This window comes from Channa argus, chromosome 17 (genome assembly GCF_033026475.1).
Source record: "Channa argus isolate prfri chromosome 17, Channa argus male v1.0, whole genome shotgun sequence".
In the NCBI taxonomy this organism is placed as follows: domain Eukaryota; kingdom Metazoa; phylum Chordata; class Actinopteri; order Anabantiformes; family Channidae; genus Channa; species Channa argus.
In genome coordinates, this window is record NC_090213.1 from 9652690 (window position 1) to 9672029 (window position 19340).

The 19340-nt window shown below is 41.3% G+C and overlaps 1 protein-coding gene across 16 annotated transcripts in view; it reads left to right on the forward strand.

Annotated features, from left to right (window-relative positions):
* Positions 1-19340, forward strand: part of syne1a (spectrin repeat containing, nuclear envelope 1a) — a 123951-nt gene that overhangs the window by 85193 nt on the left and 19418 nt on the right. For 13 of the 16 annotated variants that reach the window (XM_067481338.1, XM_067481345.1, XM_067481344.1 and 10 more), the window contains 35 exons: positions 794-937; positions 2952-3176; positions 5156-5296; positions 6381-6494; positions 6996-7157; positions 7677-7871; positions 7997-8170; positions 9309-9500; positions 10267-10398; positions 10489-10589; positions 10729-10879; positions 11062-11190; positions 11299-11466; positions 11721-11936; positions 12049-12147; positions 12250-12363; positions 12503-12703; positions 12828-13001; positions 13184-13315; positions 13470-13666; positions 14203-14335; positions 14437-14619; positions 14713-14862; positions 15010-15186; positions 15301-15456; positions 15548-15703; positions 15797-15967; positions 16061-16194; positions 16302-16506; positions 17536-17718; positions 17899-18045; positions 18199-18353; positions 18528-18675; positions 18756-18850; positions 18971-19205. In XM_067481338.1, the coding sequence (XP_067337439.1) occupies positions 794-937; positions 2952-3176; positions 5156-5296; positions 6381-6494; positions 6996-7157; positions 7677-7871; positions 7997-8170; positions 9309-9500; positions 10267-10398; positions 10489-10589; positions 10729-10879; positions 11062-11190; positions 11299-11466; positions 11721-11936; positions 12049-12147; positions 12250-12363; positions 12503-12703; positions 12828-13001; positions 13184-13315; positions 13470-13666; positions 14203-14335; positions 14437-14619; positions 14713-14862; positions 15010-15186; positions 15301-15456; positions 15548-15703; positions 15797-15967; positions 16061-16194; positions 16302-16506; positions 17536-17718; positions 17899-18045; positions 18199-18353; positions 18528-18675; positions 18756-18850; positions 18971-19205 (5589 nt within the window). Of the gene's footprint in view, positions 1-793; positions 938-2951; positions 3177-5155; positions 5297-6380; positions 6495-6995; positions 7158-7676; positions 7872-7996; positions 8171-9308; positions 9501-10266; positions 10399-10488; positions 10590-10728; positions 10880-11061; positions 11191-11298; positions 11467-11720; positions 11937-12048; positions 12148-12249; positions 12364-12502; positions 12704-12827; positions 13002-13183; positions 13316-13469; positions 13667-14202; positions 14336-14436; positions 14620-14712; positions 14863-15009; positions 15187-15300; positions 15457-15547; positions 15704-15796; positions 15968-16060; positions 16195-16301; positions 16507-16639; positions 16680-17535; positions 17719-17898; positions 18046-18198; positions 18354-18527; positions 18676-18755; positions 18851-18970; positions 19206-19340 lie in introns of those variants that run through there. The other 3 variants (XM_067481340.1, XM_067481341.1, XM_067481346.1) reach the window with 3 other exon arrangements.

Consider the following 19340-nt stretch of genomic DNA (forward strand, 5'->3'; position numbering starts at 1 on the left):
AGTTGACATATATTGAGCAAAGATAAGAGCTATGATTATGTTAAATATCATATCAGTAGTTATTGTATGAAATCCTAAAATATTTTCCTTTTATTATTATTCTGTCTTTTCCCTAATTTATTTCTCAAGTCGAACGAACAGTTGTTCAGCTGTATGAAGGCATTTCAGAGAAGAGTTATGCTGTGATAAGAATTAAGAGCTGTGCTGTGTTGTCCTGTCAGGCCTTCTCCAGAATGTCCAGCCCCAGTTTTCTTTTAGCCCCTATCAGACCAGTATTATCCTCCAATCTTTGGGGATTAGGCCGATTTTGCTTTTAGGATAATGAAGATTAGCCTTTAGAGTAAGAAACAAAGTGATCGTCAGAGACTACTGTGGAGGACAGATGCTTGAAGCATCACTGCATTTAGTTGTCTTTCCAGTAAGATTTGAATCAAACTGTCTGCGCTCACAGTGGCTAAAGATAATACGTAAAATAACTATACAGATATTTAACACAATGAATACAGCTATTTTATTTTATCATGTAAATAAATAGACTACAGATGGTACAATTGGTTTCTTGTTGCTCCAGTGTCTTTTTGCTCCAGACATATAAGACTTTATATATTTTGTTGTTCTATTTTTTTTATTCTGTTCTAATACTGTCTGATAGAGAGTGGATGAAATAATTCTGACTACATCTTTCCATCTCTTTTATAGTCAAGTTAAAGAAATCAGTGATTTAAACCACATTTAAAAGACAGCTTTGCAAAATATGCAGCTTCAGACTTACTTTATATTTCTTCATTGACAGGAGGCTGTTGTGCAGTATGAGCAGTATGAACAGGAAGTGAAGAACCTCCAGAGATTAATAGAAGAAGCCCACCGTATTATTCAGGACCGACCTGTCTCCACTAATAACATACAGGAACTTCAGGCTCAGATACACCATCACGAGGTGAGGAAGAATACATAGTTTATTACTTTTTTTATGAGAAATTTGGACGCCCAAGCATTACACTCACAGCTATATGTGAATTTCGAACATATCATTCAATATCTATAGGGATTCAGTAGCAAGTGACATATGCAAACTGTCTCACCACATCACCCCCATAGTGCAACACATCAGAAGAGGACATAACAATTTTTTTGTCACTTGGAAGAACAGTTTTGTGTTTTTTGTTTGTCATTTTGAAAGTAAACAGAGCCCTCCCCAAATTTCATCTAAGGCTAAGGGGGATAGCTGGAATCATTAACATTACGCCCTGAAACCAAAAATATATTTTAGGCCATAAAATGGCCTTGTTTAATATTTATTTAATTTGTGTCTCTTTACTGAAAATACAGCTCGTCATGACAAAATACCCTGTGTCATAATGGAAGGCTTTTATTAATGAGGACTTAAGGTCACTAGTGTGACTGTAGATAAATGACACACATAAAAAAAACTTTAATAGGTTAACATTCTAGCCTATGCTTTGTTTGACCTTTATGGAAATTTATATGCAGTTTTTCTGAGGTCAGCATCTCCAACATCAAAGATGCTGAAGTGATAACTTACGTATGTTATTACTTATTTCCTGAACTCTTTGGCAGTTTAAAACAGCATAACAAAAGAAGTTAAGGCAACAGGAAATTTTGTATTGTATTCTGTACTACTAATCCTTTGGTCATTCTGCCATTATACTGTAGTAGTCAAAGGCACCAAATTCATCTGCTCAGAATCACTTTTCTGCTATATTTTGTTTGTTCCCAGAATTCCAAATTAAAAATGGCTGATTTAATCACCTTTTAACATCAGGACATTACTGTCATAAAACAGTGTTGTGGCTCGACAGGCACAGTGTATGCACATTCCTCCTTTATCTGATGATGCATATAAATGTAATCTGCATGGATTCCCGTTTGAACCGGGGTGGATGGGAAGATAAATTTCACCTTTGTTATGTAAGACCTATGCTTTCAGTTGCAGTTTTACCTACCTATGTAAGAGTGTTTGATCTCCCATGCAGAGGAAAGATCACGAAAGGGGGGGTAGAGGGAAAGGCCTGCTGAGAAACTGGCAACACATTTTTATTACACTTTAACTTTCCCTGTGTTGCAGATTTAATGTTCCTCCAAATCTTGACAGGAAGACATGAGAGACTATTTACTACAGTTTCTCTGTTGCTGCAGAGTGGCTTGGCATTGCAGTGTGTTTATGTCTGAGTTTTGATCTTTAAGCTGTTAACTGCAACCCAACTGGCCCAGTTAGTCACATGACTTGATAATCAGTGCATTGACCATCTGCAGGACAGAGGGAGTAGGACGAGGAGGAGTGAAGGAGGAGCTGGACCCAGCCTGCTGGCTCATACCAGCGCTGTAATTTGACACCATCTCTGTCATTCTTCCTCTATAAACCCTCCCTCAGCTGCTAGCAGCTCTCTTTTGTTAATAAAGAATCTACCCCATGATTGGTGGAGGCAGGAAGAAGCAGGCAAAGGAAAGGCGGGGGGAGGGTTCAAAGAGATCACTTCCTGTTTTTCCTTTCCAATTGTGTATGTGTACAAGAGGGAGTGTCTGAGGGGTTTTGAACTATTTTTGCGAGGGTCTCTCTCTCAACCAAACATCCTGTCTGTTGGCTTCACCACTGATCAGAGTCACCCGCCTCTGTTCTGCTCTGATTGGTCCAGAGATACAGCACACAGAGAGAGGGGGGAACCGGGAGAGAGAGTGAGGCAGTGCTATACTCTTTCTAGCTTACACACTGTGAAGCCAAAAGTGAGAGACTAAGTAGGGAGGAGAATGTGTCTGCTCCACTCAGTCTTCGCATACCAGCATTACTTTTAATGCTGAACCAAGTCAACCACCCGTTTTTTTTCAGGAGTACATCTAACCAGGAACTATAAATCTCCCATTGTGGACTAACCACACTCGCCTTACTCTGGGGGTTGGTGTTTTCTGTTTTGTTTCGTGGGATGTTTTGACAGGAGTTGGCCCAGAAGATCCGTGGCTACCAGGAGCAGATCGCCTCTCTCCATTCCAAGTGTAAGATGCTGACGGTGAAGGCCAAACATGCCACCATGCTGCTGACCGTCAGCGAGGTGGAGGGCCTCTCAGACGGATTGGAGGAGCTAAGTGATGAGGAGCTTCCCAGTGCTGTGGCAAATGCCGCCACCACCAAGCAGCTTCCAGCACACCCCTCTGTCGTCATGGTGAGTGGCAAAGCCTTTTCTAGACTCATGCACAACTATCACACAGAGACTAACATATGCACTTATTGCGTGGCTGTTTGCCTGTCTGGCCAATGTTTGTGTTTGTGGCCTCTCCTCCTGCTCCGTGAGTGCCGAGTGGGTTTCAAAGTGGAATGCAGGTATTTCTAGGGTCCTTTTGAGGTTTGTAGAGGGTGCATACACTTCACTTAACAAGTTGGCCTAAACTAGAGGCTGTCTGACAACTATTGAGATTAGAAGTTTGCCTCTGCTGCCCTTATTTCCCTTATAACAGTGTACAAAGTTATGTCAGTACAATTCAATGCAAAGTTGATAAATCTATATAAAGTCTTCAAAATGTCATGATAAAATGTCATCCTAAAGGGGATGCAGTGCCTCATATGCATTCACTCATTGGTCAATGAAAGGCAAATATTTCAGTTTTTTATCTCTAAGCTTCTCCTTCTTTCTGTGTCATTGCACAAAAATATCCTAAGATTTTTTTTTTTTCATCTTCCCAGCACCTCAAGCATACTATTTTTGGCTATCTCCTCCTGTGTATTCCTGCACTGACACTGTGCTGTGCCTTTGCATTTTGCTTCATATTCGCCTCAATCTGTCTGCCTGCTACTATGCTGTGTCATTCATCTCTCTTCAGTGGTGACACATTAAGTTACTGCCGTGCCACCTTCTTTTCCTCTGTGTTTCTGTGGCTTTCTTTCTGATTCAAATAGCTGCTCTCCCTTGCCCCTTTACTGTTGTTTGCGGCGTGTTCCGTCTCAGCAGGCCAGGAAACAGGATATATCTGCATGTATATGGGTTTGTGTGTACAGCATAAGTAGTTTGCTATCACTGCTTGTGATGATGTTATTGTCATAGTGCTGTGAGAGTACAGCTCAGCTTCTAGCAGACTTCACTGTGTAAAGACTTTCCCACACATGCTAGTGTTAGTTTGTTACATTTTGTTGCATCATAAAAGCTGGAAAAGGGTCCTTTGACTATAACAAGGTCTCAAGTCAGCTGGCCAAGCTCTGAGTTAACAGCCACAAAGCAGTCCGGTAGGGCTTGGCTCACATTTCAGCTCTGCCTCTCTGCTGAAGCATGCAGGCACACAGACAACTGTGCTACTTCTAGGACAGCTGCTATTGTATTCACATATATTCCCAGATTCTGTTAGCCGTGCTACAATATGCTTAAGCTATGCTTTATTTTATTTTTTTCAAGTTTGGACTGCAAAGTTGTGGGGATTTCCATTAGGCTGCTTCCTCTTACACTTATATTTACTTTAAATGTATCTACTGTGCTTATGCATTTGACTTCAAGTATTTTATTTCTTGGTCCTAATAATGGATGTTACTGGTAAAACATAACTTTCTGTCTGTTAGAGGATATTATAATATGGATAATGATGCCTCTCTCAAAGGAAATGTGTCTGTGATGAAAAGGAAATGACTGTGGTCCTGAAACTGCAACTCTACAGTCTGTAGTGCGAGCAATCACTGTGCGTGTGGTTACTGTAGGAGTGATTTTGATTTCCGGGTAATGGCCATTCCTTTCCCCTGATGTACTGCATCCTGTTAAAAAAAAAAAAAAAAAAAAAAAAATCCCATTGGCTCATTGTTGCCTGTGGAGTCTGTTGTTTGTCCATTTGCTAACACAGTGCAATGCTACACTGAATTATGTCTCTTTAATGCTGTGCTGTGGAAAAAGCATTAGAGTGTTGGATGTCAGTAGCAGTAATGTGATCCAATGAGTTTCTTCTGTGTGTTATTTGATTACTCACTGTCTAATTATTCAGCAATGTGCTTGCTGGAATCTACCTAACCTGCACTACCCCATTAATTTTTATGCTCTCTCTTGTTCTCTCTCTGTCTTTCTCCTCACTTCTTTTATCTGGGCATTTTCTGTTTGGTTCCCTATCCTTTCCCACACCTGCTTCTTTTGATGTGCGTGTTTGATGTGTGTTGTGCATGTGGGGTCAGATGACTGCCGGCCGTTGCCACACACTCCTCTCCCCTGTGACAGAGGAGTCAGGGGAGGAGGGCACCAACAGCGAGGTCTCCTCTCCCCCTGCCTGTCGCTCTCCCTCCCCAGTGGCTAATGCTGATGCTCCTCTTAACCAGGTACTGCAAACCCCAGCCTCATAATGTCCAGAACCCTCCAGCTTTTCTTGGGCTGACCACTTGCCGTAATGCCTGCTTTAATGCATTTTAAGTTACATTAAGAATGTCCTGTCTAATACTGCAAATAGCTTACTCCTCAACTTTCAATAATAAATGCTCAAACTCAGTTTTTGTCTTGAAATCGCTTGAAATGGCATGCTAACCCTGCAACACTTTCCTTTCCCATAATGGCCAGTTGTATCCCAGACTCAAATCATGAATGACCTCCCTTCAATCACCACTATCCTTGCATGGATGTTAGAAATAGCTGGAGAGTTGCTGTGGTGCCCCTGGTTCCTTTTTATAAGCTTTTCTGAATGTTTGCAGATTTACTTCGCTGAAGATTTTTTTCAGTCATTTTCTAAATGTATCTAAGTTAGCATTAAGTAGGTTTTATTGTTCAATCTGTAAATTATGATGCAGCAATTAAACAGCAACACTTAGTTGTTGTTGTTTTAAGTATTGTTGTGAAATGTACAAAGAGTATTTCTGTCTCGTTATATGCTTATATATATATATATATATATATATATATATATATATATATACATACATAAACGAAGTGTTGCGCATGTGGACAGTGACAGAATAAAAGTATCAATTGAAATAGTTAAATGGAAAATTATGTGATCTTAGCAAGATGCCACTAAAGCGAAAACACCCCATAAAATAAAAAGAGATCAAATTCATATGTAGTGCTGTGGAATTATGTGAGCTTTGGGTATGCTGAAATACCAAGAGCTGCAAAAATATTAATTCATAACATGCTGAGCTAATTTCTGAAAGAAAGATGAACTATTAAAAATATGTGGCCATGTGAATTTCATTATCTTAAGGAACAAGCTTTACTAAACAATGCATGCATTTTAAGTTGGCTACTGATGTAGTAGTTGGTTACAGCTGAAATATTCAAGACATGAAACTAGAAATCTGAACTAGCATACATCTCAGTACGCGCACAGAATACTGTAGCAAGCATATACTGTGCATTCACTATATTCACATTAGCACTGTATTGAAAAGCACACTGATTGTCATGCCACAGGGTCGAGCGGCTTTATCCCGAGCGCCCCTCCTCGAGTTGTACGACCCATCCATGGAGACTAGTGCTGCTAACCTGGATGACCTGCAGAGATCCTGGGAGACACTTAAGAATGTGGTATGTTAATTCATGGCCTACTGTTTAAATAAAAGTTGTATATTTAAAAACTGCTGAGGTATGTTTTCTTGTAGGCAGTACAGCACAGTCTGGGGTAACTGGCTTACAGTTGCAGGCTGTAATCTAAAGTGTTATCCAGTCTGCTTTTGGTAAAAGTAGAAAAGCACTATATAAGTGCAGACCACTTCCCAGTAACTGCAGTACACAACATTTAGACAGTTTCCTGCAACAAAACAAAAGGTAGAAGTGAGCCCGTTAAGTAAACACAGCTAGATTGATAATTTTTCACTTTAAGGTATACCTTCTAATATCCCCATAATTCCAAGATGTCTTTAGAGCTTACTCAATCATGAATTCAATCTCAGCAGTAGTGGTACCAGATATAGAATTGATAGGAACAATTGTGCAGTAGACTTGAATGCCACTTCATTCTCTACAGCAGCATCAATTTTGCAATCAATATCTTTTTATTTTGTCCACTCTTTTTTTCAATTACTACAGATCAGCGAAAAGCAGAAGAGTCTGTACGAGGCTCTAGAGCGTCAGCAACATTATCAGGAATCCCTCCAGTCCATTTCTACCAAAATGGAGTCCATTGAAGGTGCCCTCAATGAGGGCCTGGAACCCAAAAAGAGCCCAGAGAGCCAGATGGCTGCACACCAGGTGAAACTGTTAGTCTGGAGAAAGTCTCCAAAATCTGGTGAAGTTGTGTCCGTGTGTGTGGGTAAGAGAAAGCGAGGGAAGGGAAGTTATGCAGTACAGATAATATGTGTAAATTGTAAGGCAAGACAGGAGGCATCTCTCGGGGAGAAGATAAGTAATTAGTCTGGTCTGGGAAAACAGAGAACGATTGAGGACTTTACCATTGCACTGGACTGTGCAATGGTGGCCCAGACTGCATGGCACTGCTCTCGGTTGCTATGCCAACTTCACTGCAACGGCCGATACAGTTCCTTTTGCAACACTGCTCACAAGCAATTTGGATAAAACCCTATTTTTCTGCTGTCTTAACAGCTTCTGTTCTCTGTGTCTCTGTCTCTCGCTTTCTCTCTCTCTCTCTGTCTCTCTCTCGCTCTCTCTCTCTCTCTCTCTCTCTCTCTCTGTCTCTGTCTCTGTCTCTGTCTCTGTCCTGTCCATTTCCTTTTTTCACTTGTCACACTTTTATTACTTCTGTCTGTATAGGCTCTGAAGGATGAGATCCTAATGCTGCAGGATGAGATCGGTGAGTTACAGACGTGTTTCTCTGAGGAGCTGGCAGACAACGATGGTGATGGTGAGGCTGGTGACCAACTGGCCCTCCAGTCTACCCTAACTGTACTGGGAGAGAGGATGGCCACTATTCGAATGAAGGCTTCGGGGAAACGGCAGCTGCTAGAAGTGGGTTTTCAAAGATAATATTCAGATACTTTTTTACATGGAGTTTTTGTATACTGTCACATTTGTTTTAAGGGTGTAGCTAATCTAACATGAACTATAACCTGCCGTCATATTGGCTTCTACAGGAGAAACTAAGTGAGCAGTTAGAGGAGCAGCGTCAGGAACAGGCCCTGCAGCGTTATCACAGCGAGGCAGAGGAGCTTGACCACTGGCTGCTAAGCACCCGTGCCACTCTCAGTTCTGCACTTCAGCCCCAAAACGACGACCTGGACATGGAGGAGCAACTCATTGACTGTCAGGTAAAAATCCTTTTTGTGGTTTGCATTACATAGATGGCATACAGATTGTTGTTCACCTAATATGTGCAGAGTTTTTTAACATTTTCCTTAACTGACACAGTCAAGGAACTTTTGAACTCAAAGAATAATTATTCTTGGATGCGTGGATGCTTTACCTTGGTATGATGTTACTGTTACTATTTTAGTCACACATAACCTGATTCAAAAAAGTTTATCTTAAAAATAATGATGTTAACATGTTGACAGTGCAGTCTCCAAGTCAAGTTTTCTGATAAAAAATCATGTTTACTCATGTAAAAGATTTATTCTAAAATCAATTTGAACACAAATAAAACCTCTGAGAAAAGTAAAATGAAGTTTGACTATGATAATCAGGACTTTCTAGACTATTTAAGATTAATTCATTTAATATCTGATGCACCACAATAATTTTCTCAGCGGTAATGTTAGAGTTGTGGCTCAAGCAAAGTAAATCAGGGTTTAAAGTGTTGGGTTTGTAGAGGCCTGGGCACAGTAAGCGGATTATAGGTCACATAAGGCTCCTGTGGTGCTCATGTCTAAAGGTTCACTTCATGAGGAACCTCATCTCCTGTGGTTGATAACTGAATGGAAGAGTAGTTTTTTACAGAATATTCTAAATGGAAAGGTCGGTATTTTCGAAAGGATATGGTTTTTGACAGATAATGTGAGGAGTATTTTTAAAGCATTGTGAATAAACTTACAGTAAGTGTTCTAAATCAGACTATGGGGGAGCTTTAAAACCGAGGAGTAAGAATAAGATTTAACATTGTTAGTTATTGTGAAATATTCACTGAGCAAACTGTTGGTCAATTGTATACTACAAAAATACAAAACAATAAATGCGTAAAAAGCTCAAACAGCACCCGAGGGCAGCCTCTCATGAATCCTAATCAAATGACTTCCTGTGTCTAAAAATGTTAGTTTTATTGCCATATGTGTACTGCAAATAACAGTCATAACAAAATATGAAAAAATATTTTTAGGTCCTAAGACGGCAAGAGTCATGTTCATGTAGAAAACCATATAGAGCTTTTTGCAGTAAGATAAATTAATGTATAGTAAGAACATCATTTCATCATCTTCCCACTGTCATCTACTGTAACTCTTGCCTTTCCAGAACATGCTGTTTGAGATCGAGCAGAAGGTGTCGTATCTGTCAGAACTGTCCGTACACAGTGAAAGTTTGCTGTTGGAGGGCCGGGCCGAGACCAAAGGAGAGGCTGAGCAACTCACCCTCAAACTCCACTCCCTCAAAGGCAGCCTGCTGGAGCTACAAAAGATGCTGCAGGATAAACAGGTTGACATACAGGTAAGATTAGAAGTCAGGTTTTTTGTTTTCCCACCATCTACTATGTGTTGTTATGCTCTCCTGTTCCACACCTCCACTCCCATAAGTTTTCCCATTTGACAGCTTTTTCTTTCTCCCTGTTGTGCTGTGCTCCATTATGGTGCACTGGTTACACCATCAATGCTAGCATTGTGCAAACACTAAAGGTCATGTCATGCTCCTTCATAAAAGTCCACTGTTTTCCACTATAGAACAATAAGAGACTGTGTGTCTCACAAAGCCCCCTCAGACACAAAACAGAAATATGCCACCTTGACACATGCTACTACTAATAGTACTGCATCAGGTGTTTTTCTGCTGACATAACCTTTTAAACTTACTGCTTTGCAGCTTATGTCTATGTTAAAATAAAAATGTTAGATTTCTAAATTGAATGTGCTCTTTTAGAAAATAGTGACAGTCGTAACCCTTTAAGTACCTGTACAGCTCAGAAAATAACCTTTTGCAGGTCTGTTTTGGCTGAGCCTATTTGAAATGCTGGCAGAATCTATCTATGAAGAATTTTGAGGAATTAATTAACTGGTTTCCTCAAGTACACTGGGTAATAAAATGGATGTCATAAAGCACTTTAAATGGCTAAATATACGGTATAAACACACCTATCTCAGATTTGCTTTGCTTGCTGTTCACAGACTTTATCACCCTTTTCTAAAAAGGTAAAGATCTTTCCTTTTCACTTTTGTTGTAGCGTTTGACTGTTGTTGAACTCCCTTTGTCTTTGTGTCAGGGTTCATTGCAGGAGCAGGAGGACAGTGATCCAGACTCATCTTTGTCTCAGAGTCCTAATGTCCAGGACTGGCTTTCCCAGGCCCGCTCAACACGCACACAGCAACACTATGAGAACCTGCTTCGACAGAGGGTAAGAGGAAGCTGCAATATAATCACACCCTTTACAGACAAAAAGTTAATACGTTTTTGATAAATCTAATCATCGACCAATATTTCCTAGGAGTTGCAGGAGCAAGTCGATAAACAGAGGAAACTGCTTCAGTCTGTAGCAAGTGTCGGGGAAGAGTTACTCAGCCAACAGACTACACCCAATGGGGACAGGTACTTTTCCTTCTGGTCTAAATGTGAAAAAATAAATAACATTTGTCTCCGTATTACATTCAAACATATTCATAAAACAACACGCCAGAAACTGCATCTTAGGATCCGTTATGAAAACACACCCCTCTCACTCCCACAGTGAAGTGTCTGTCCCAGGAGGTGTGATGCTGGAAACAGAGACCTTGTCTGGTTTGGACCAGCTGAGACAACGCTGGGAAAACCTGAACAAAGATCAGAGCACAAAGCTGCAGCTCTCCCTTAACTGCCTGGAACAGGACCAGCTTAGCCCGGTACAGTTCTTTATTCACGCTCTATGTGGATTAGTGATTTGTCTCTGTTAAATTATGTTTTTAGTCTTTTAACCTCATTGCTTATGGCTAATGGGCACTGTTTTCTTTCTATTTTTATCATGTAATTTTATGCTTTCTTTGCCATTACTGCTTCCTGTCTCATGTGTCACCCTTGTGTGCAGGTCCTCCACCGGTCCCACCTGTGTAGTCCTAGTGTGGTGTTCAGAAGCCAGTCTTCCAACCAGGAATCTGTCTCTCCCAGAGCTTTATTTGAGACCTGCATCTACACTCTGGAAAGAATCTCTCAAGAGGTAAAACACTTATTTTCCAAAAAGATTTAATAGTTTTACAGGGTTGTTTTTAATCATGGACTAATACTTTCCTGCACTGTATGAGTAAATCTTTGTTTTTGTTCACAGGCAGCAGGTGGTAAGCATTCAGGGTCTTCAGGAGTGGCAACTGTCCAACAGGACCTATATACTGCAGTTTCAGCAGCCTCCTCTTGGTTGGATGCTGCTGAGAATCAACTACTGTCTGGTCCTGTGCTGCTGACTGAAAATACAGAGACACAACTTACAAATCTAGAGGTTAGCAGGAACAACAATTATTTTCTTAACATAGAAATATTATACAATGGTTTATAAATTGGAACAGAAAGTGCAACCTGCATATTTATCAGTATGGTTGACTAACGCATTTGGAGAGCTAAAGCAAATTAGAGAAACTAGTAATGACATCACTAGTGTTTGGTGTAAGTAGACTAGATGGTTAAAACTCTGTTGTATGATACATTACTGTATTAAATATACCAGCTGTATTACACTTTATATCTTCTATTCAGAGTTTGAATAAACAGCTCAAGGAGATAAGCAGGGAGGTGAACCTGTGCAGAGAGCTGCTGGGTGGAGGCGAAGGCCGGCTGAGTGGAGTAGATGAGCAGTCTCTGATGGAGGACACCCTGGAGGGCCTGCAGGAGAGAATGGGCCTGCTGGACTCTATCCTGGAAAAGCACTGTGATGGCTTAAGAGACAGGCTGCAGGAACATTCGACTCTCCAGGTATCAAAGCTGAACAGTTACGCCTGCGGCATCCGTTTCATTCATCTTGGCTGACTGCATTGCTGATGTGGGGCAAGTACCCTTTTAACAATATGTTTGTTGACCTTGGCAGAATGAAGTAAGGATGCTGTTCACAGCTCTTGAAAGTAAACACCAGTTGCTACAAAAGATGGCTGGAACTGGAGACAGACCTGCATCCAAACAGATTGAGGTATGATATTGATGATTGATATTGATTGAAGTACTGACAACAGAAGAGACAAGAGGAGAACTGAGAAGAGATTTCCATTAAATATATTTAATGCTTTTGTAGGCATTGTCAGAGGTGGATGACAGTCTGAAGGAGATTGAGCAGAGAGTAACTGAGCTGAAGACCAGAGCAGAAGGGCTCCACCAAGTCCCCAATCAGGAGCTGCTCAAACTACAGGTAATGCATTTTCTGTGGCACTCATTTTTTTTTCTCTCCTGCACTGTGTCCTTAGCCAGAATGTTGCACTGTGTTACTAAGCCACAACCTGCCAGCATCATGCTATTGACTAACTGGACATATCAATGGTTTTATGTAGGACGCATATGAAGAATTGGTTTTGATGATCGGCTCAAGGCGAAGCAGCCTGAACCACGGCTTGTGCCTCAAGGCTCAGTATGAAGCCGCACTTCATGACCTCACAGACCTGGTGGACACTGCTCAGGACAAGATGGCTGCTGATCAGAAGATGACAGTGGCCTCTGTCATAGAGGTGCAGATGCTACTGGACAAACACAAAGTAAGAAAGATAGTAAAAGGCCATAACATGTGATACAAATGAAGTAAAACTCTTCCTCTTTTAGAGATTAGAGTTATTCCTTCTCCAATGTGGTCTTTCAAAAATGTTTTTTTCTCAAATACAGGAGTTTTTCCAGGGTCTGGAATGCCATATGAACCTCACCCAGACACTTTACAGTAAAGTGTCTGGTCTGGTTTCGCAGAGGGAAAACCAGGCCCTGGAGGAGACCATGGCTTTAGCCCAAAGTGTCCTTAAACAGGCCCACAGGAGGGGAGTAGAGCTGGAGGGCACACTGGAGGTAGGAATTAGTGATCAGTATAAGGTTCAAAAAAAGAGCCGGGCCATTTTGTTTAGTCTAATCCAATAGTGCAGCAGAAATATTACAGATAACACAGTAGATAAGAGTGCATAAATGTACATGTAACATGTTGAGTGAATAAAATAGATAACACCCTATCCCTGTCTCACTCTCTCTGACAGTCATGGAGCAGACTTGTGGAAGACTACCAGGCTCTGTGTAGACAACTAGATTCTGTGGAGTGTAGCATCCCCACTGTAGGTCTGGTAGAAGAGACGGAGGAGAGGCTAATAGAAAGGATCAGTCTGTACCAGGTAACAGAGCAGACACTCATACGATAAATTCACAAATAAATGTAAATGTTACAAGTAAAAATGTAGCTTCTGTTATACTGTACATGCTTGTGAAGATATTTAATTTTCAGATGAGTTAATCAATTATCCATCTGTCTTTCCCTCTTTTCTCCAGTGTCTGAAGGCCAGCCTGACAGAACATCAACCCCAGCTGTACCAGGTCCTGGAGGAGGGTAAAAGACTTCTTCTGTCTGTTGGCTGTTCTGACTTGGAGAACCAGCTGACCCAACTGGGAGAGCACTGGCTCTCCTCGACCACCAAAGTCAACAAGGAGCTGCACCGCCTGGACTCAACACTCAAACACTGGAGCAGGTCAGGTTATAGCAGTACTCCGAGCTGGTATTAATGCGTTTTATATGTGTCATGATGAAAATGTTTTACACATTTAACACAAAGCTGGAGATGGTCAAACAGTTAGTTGCTTATGTGAGAAATGTTGCTTGATTACAGTGAGGGGTCAGTGTGTACAGGAGGAAGACCATTACAGAAAACAAAGGCTGTGGAAAACAGACTTTTGTTTACAGCACAATTAAGCTTTACATCTAAAAAGGAAAGAAACTCTGACAGTTGCCTGGTAGAAATGTTGTCAACCTGCCCATTTGCTCACTTTAAGTTCTCCCAACAATTCAGGACATAACAGCCTGTTCTCTGCACAGGCTCATGCACATAATCTGGGCTTTGCAATAGTACAATAGGGTGCTTGCAGCATGAAGGATAATCTTGGTAGCATTTCACTGCCTCCACATGAAGTCCGGAGAATTTCCGGATTCCAGTGCGTGTGTGAAAGAGGCTTCAGTTATTTACATGTGAAACATAATCCCAAAACATGTATAATTTGCACATTTTAGGTACCAAAGTGAGTCAGCAGAATTGAGCCACTGGTTGCAGTCGGCTTTGGACCGGCTGGAGTTTTGGACAACCCAGTCGGTGACAGTGCCTCAAGAGCTGGAGACTGTTAGAGACCACCTCTATGCTTTCTTGGTTAGTTTTTGGATCACCTCAGCACCAGTACATAATATTTAGACTGCTTATTAATTAAACAAATACATATTCTAACTTTCCTTAACTTATGTTTCTTATAGGAGTTTTCCAAGGAGGTGGATGCGAAGTCTTCTTTGCGAACCTCTGTCCTAAGCACAGGCAATCAGCTACTGCGGTTGAAAAGAGTAGACACAGCTGGTCTGAGGACGGCCCTGGGCCAAATTGATACTCAGTGGGCTGAGTTGCTGACTCGCATTCCTGTAGTACAAGAGAAGTTGCACCAGGTTTGAGAAGAACTTTGTAAAAAAAAAAACAATTTTTCTAATCTTAAAAGAGAATGTTTCTCTGCTTTTTAACATGGCTCTTTGTACGCACAGTTGCAAATGGAGAAACTGGCATCACGGCATGCCATCACAGAGCTGATGAGCTGGATCTCTCTTATGGAGAACATCATAGCTGAAGACCAGGACAAGATCATAGAAGCTGTAGGATCTGAAGTGGTCCAAAACTTCTTGCAGAAGTATAAGGTATAAAACTACATCCTTTGTAAACATCAAAGGCACCAGCTATTTGTCAAGCTGCCAGAAAACTTGTCACGTTAATTAGTTTATTAATTATCTTATGTCCTTCTCACTATCTGCCTACTGCATAACGTCTCATCACATTCTTCACAGGGTTTCCGCATTGATCTGACCTGTAAGCAGTTGACTGTAGATTTTGTTAACCAGTCAGTGCTGCAGATCAGTAGCCAGGATGTGGAAGGGAAGCGCAGTGACAAAACAGACTTTGCTGAAAAGCTGGGAGCTATGAACAGAAGGTGGCAGATACTGCAGGGGCTCATTACTGAAAAGGTAATATTTCAGTTACAGAGCAACAAAAATTACAATTTATAGTGTAGACTGATTTCTTCTCATAATTTTGTTTTTTGAATTTTGAGTTTGTCTTAAAAACTATATGTATTTCAGATTCAGCTGTTGGAAGGACTATTGGAAGGTTGGTCTGAGCATGAAAATGGAGTCCAGGCCCTAAAAACCTGGTTCAAACTACAGGAGGAGAAACTGAAGAAAAGACACAGGATAGAGGATGTAGCATCAGTGCAGAATGCACTTAAAGACTGTCAGGTAGGGACACAGCAATGCTATATATGCCTTACATATTTTTTTTTTTATATTTTAGAACGTTTTTTTCCTGAAATCAGTGATTTTCTCACAGGAGTTGGAAGAATTGGTGAAGGAAAAAGAAAAGGAACTGGAGAAGGCAGAGGAACGAGGAAATTTTCTCATCCAAAATAGGAAAGGAGCAGCCTGCTCTGTAGTTAAGCAGACACTTAAAGAGCTGAATGATTCCTGGGCTAAGTTAAACCACATGGTGTGTTTCTGGGTTTCTTTAAACCTCACAGTTGTAGTTTTCAATGTTCGTAATTTGCAATTTAACACCTTCATCTCCCATTATTCTTGTCAGATAAGTCAGATGAAAGTTAGCCTGCGATCAGTGCTAGAGCAGTGGACGCTGTACCGACGAGCCTCAGAGGAGATATATGGTTACCTGATGGAGGGGAGATATTCTGTGTCCAGACTGAGCCTCCTCAATGGTTCTCTAGAGGCAGTACAGCAACAGGTGGAGAGTCTGGAGGTGAGGGGTGCCTGAGCGTCATAAATAACATGTCTTTAGCATATTCAACATTAATGTTGATACACATTTTTTGTGGCTGCCTATGTTTTTAAGAACCTACAAGAAGAGATGGATAAACAGGAGAGCAGTCTAAGGAAGTTTGGCTCTGTAACACACCAGCTACTGACAGAGTGCCACCCATCTGTGGCTGAAACACTCAACAGAGCCCTCCAGGATGTCAACATTAGGTTGGGATAGCAAAAACTCATGTAGATCAATCTTAACATGCAATCATTAAAATAAACTACATGGAGACCTGAGCTCCAAATGTAACAAATTTTTTTTTGTGCGGTAGGTGGAACTGTCTTTTAGAGCAGATCTCAGAGCAGCTGAAGATCAGCAAAGCCTTGCTCGGGCTCTGGCAGCGTTACATGTCATTGTACAGCCAGTGTGTGGCAGCAGTCCAAAAACAGGAGGAACGTGCTGATCACTTGTTGAAAAGCCCTACAGACAGAGAGATCTCAGAGGATGAGAGCAGCGCCTGGATAAAGGACTGCAATGTGAGTAGAGACTTGACAATGTTGGCCTCTAGTATAGGAATGTCTTAAGTTTTTGTGCAAATTTGCCTGGTTTAAAATATTTCCTCACACTGCAGTAGAAAGCTATAAACACTGCTTCTACTTTGATTTCTAGGATCTTATGAGTGAGATCTGGACCTGTTTGTCAGCTCACTGTGAGGATTCACTAAGTCTATATTCCCTGTGCAGAATATCAAAATGCAATGTTTGCTTGAATGTAGAGTCACAATCTAAGAAAAGCCTTTTGCAAATGAGACTACAAAGGCGAAGACAGAACCCTGATTTACACTGCAGGGGTCCTCCGGTGTCATGCTGGGTGATGTCTACAGACATACTGTCCTCAGACTGTAAAGAGAGTTATTTTGACTAAGGGCCATGGATACAAACTGTTGACAGATACTATGTGCTGAAGAATGCAAAGTTGTTGCTTGGGCTCTCCTTTGTGACAAAATGTTTTTCGGTATATTTTTTACCAAAACCCACAGAAGACACAATCTTTTACTAAACCTGAATGTGTCCGTTCATCCATTATCTTTACCACTAATATGGTTCAGGGTCATGGGGGGCTGGAACTTATCCCTGTTTTCATTGAGCAAGAGTCAGGGTACATCCTGGTTGTCAAGTCCATCTCAGGGCCAACACAGAGATATATACAGAAAGACAACCATTAACACTCACATTCATATCTATTCAGAGTGACCAATTAACCAATTAACATGCATGTCTTTGGACTGTGGGAGGAAACGGGAGTACCCTTAGGAAACCCAAGCAAGCATGCATCCAGCAGGTGGATTTGGACCAGGGCGAGTCTAGCTTCTGTAGTATCTAATTATCTTCATTTTACACAACCTTAACCCTTTTAAAACCCTGTGGCTTAGTTTGTTTCTTATTGCTTTTAACATTTTGGACAATGTTTTTCTTACACAGTCACATGTGCCTGCTGTTTCTGTACAGGCATTCTGTGATTCTGTTCCTGTCTTTGTTTAATTATATATTATATTTTTGTTTCAGGAGTGCCTTAATGACCAAGCTACAGTGGTGTTGTCCCTCCAGCAGCTGCAGGCTTTGAGGGAACAGCTGAAGAGCCAAATTGATGCCTCCTCCTCTGCTGCCCTCCAGTCAGACCACCTGTCACTAATAATTCGTTTAGCAACACTAGAGCATGTCCTTCACAGGCAGCAGGAAGTACTGCAGGTACCAAAGTTGGGGTGATTGTGCACTGGCAAAGCAAACATTTTTCTCTCCAACAAACAGAATCACTGTTTCCTACATACAACCTCAACACATGAGGAGTGGGTTTTGATAGCCATGCTATTCTCTCTGGTCACTCGTTATTTCTTGTTTTGTTTACTCTACTTTTCTGACCCTTTCTAGTCTGGATCTAAGGCCTGTGAAGGTTTCAGAGAGCAGTTGGACACTCTGATATGTAAAGCTGAGGAGGCTGAGGAGGTACTGAAGGAGTCTGATTCAGTTGGCTCACCAGAGTTCACTGTAGTCCAGACACGTATGGAAAAGCTAAAGGTACAAAACTGCCTGTTGTTGTTGTTGCTCTTGTTGTATCTTTTGTTTGTACATCATGCTGATTTTGACCAACTAGGACTAGGGGTCTACATGTACAGAGCACTTTTGTTTCATTGACTGCTCTACTAAAAATGTGTAATATTGTGTTTCCAGGTTCACCTGTTAAAACTGAGCAGTCTGTCTCCAGATCTTGAACGGCTTAACGTGTTGGTGTACAGACTGCCGGTCAGTGACAGAGATGTTAAACGCCTGCAGAATCTCAACAGAGCCTGGGCTGCTCACTCTGCTCATCTCACTGAGAGGTTCAGGTACCAAATGCCTTCATATTTTACTTTATAGTTACATCATCTAGAAAATGACATGCAAGCCAGCCATCTGCTAGCAGTGATATCATATAAAATTCTCTTTTTAAATTTTGTGGTGCTAATATTCTATATTAAACTTGTTTATGTACTGAGTGACTTTTCTCTGTCCCTGTCTAGTAAACTGCAGGCAGTGTTGCTTCAGCAACAAAGCTTCCTCCAGAAGTGTGAGGTGTGGATGGACTTCCTGTCTCAGACTGAACAGAAGCTGGCAGCTGAGATCTCGGGCAACTACCAAAGTTTACTGGAGCAGCAGAGAGATCACGAGGTCAGGCATTGAAAGTACAGGTGTACTACTGGCTATGCTTGTATGTGCAGTGTTTTTGATACAAGCTTTTGTATTTGCAGTTGTTCCAGGCCGAGATGTTTAGCAGGCAACAGATACTTTACTCTATTATCAGTGATGGCCATCGCATGTTGGATCTGGGACACGTGGATGACAGGTAAACACACACGCATAACCTGCACAATCCTATTTAACAATTTTACTGATCTCATGAAAAATATATGTATCCAGCTATGAGCTACATACATACATACTATTCGAAATGTCCCACTAACAGAGATGACTTCAGTGTGAAGCTGGCCTTGCTGGGCAACCAGTGGCAGTGTGTAGTGAGGCGGGCTCAGCAACGAAGAGGTATTATTGATAGCCTGGTCTGCCAGTGGCAGAACTACCAGGACATGGCAGAGAAGCTGCTACGATGGCTACACGAAGTGGCCCGTGATCCAGATGTGCATCAGCCAGGAGAACCAGTGGCCCTGCAGCAAGCAAGAAACCTGTTAGATCAGATACAGGTAGTTATAGCACTATGGGCGGAATTTTAAAAGCCCTCTCTTTACTCATTACCTAAAATCTATCATGTAAACTTGATACAGACTGTATACTCACTGCTTATTACTTTTCTAACTTCAAAACCTGTATGAACATTA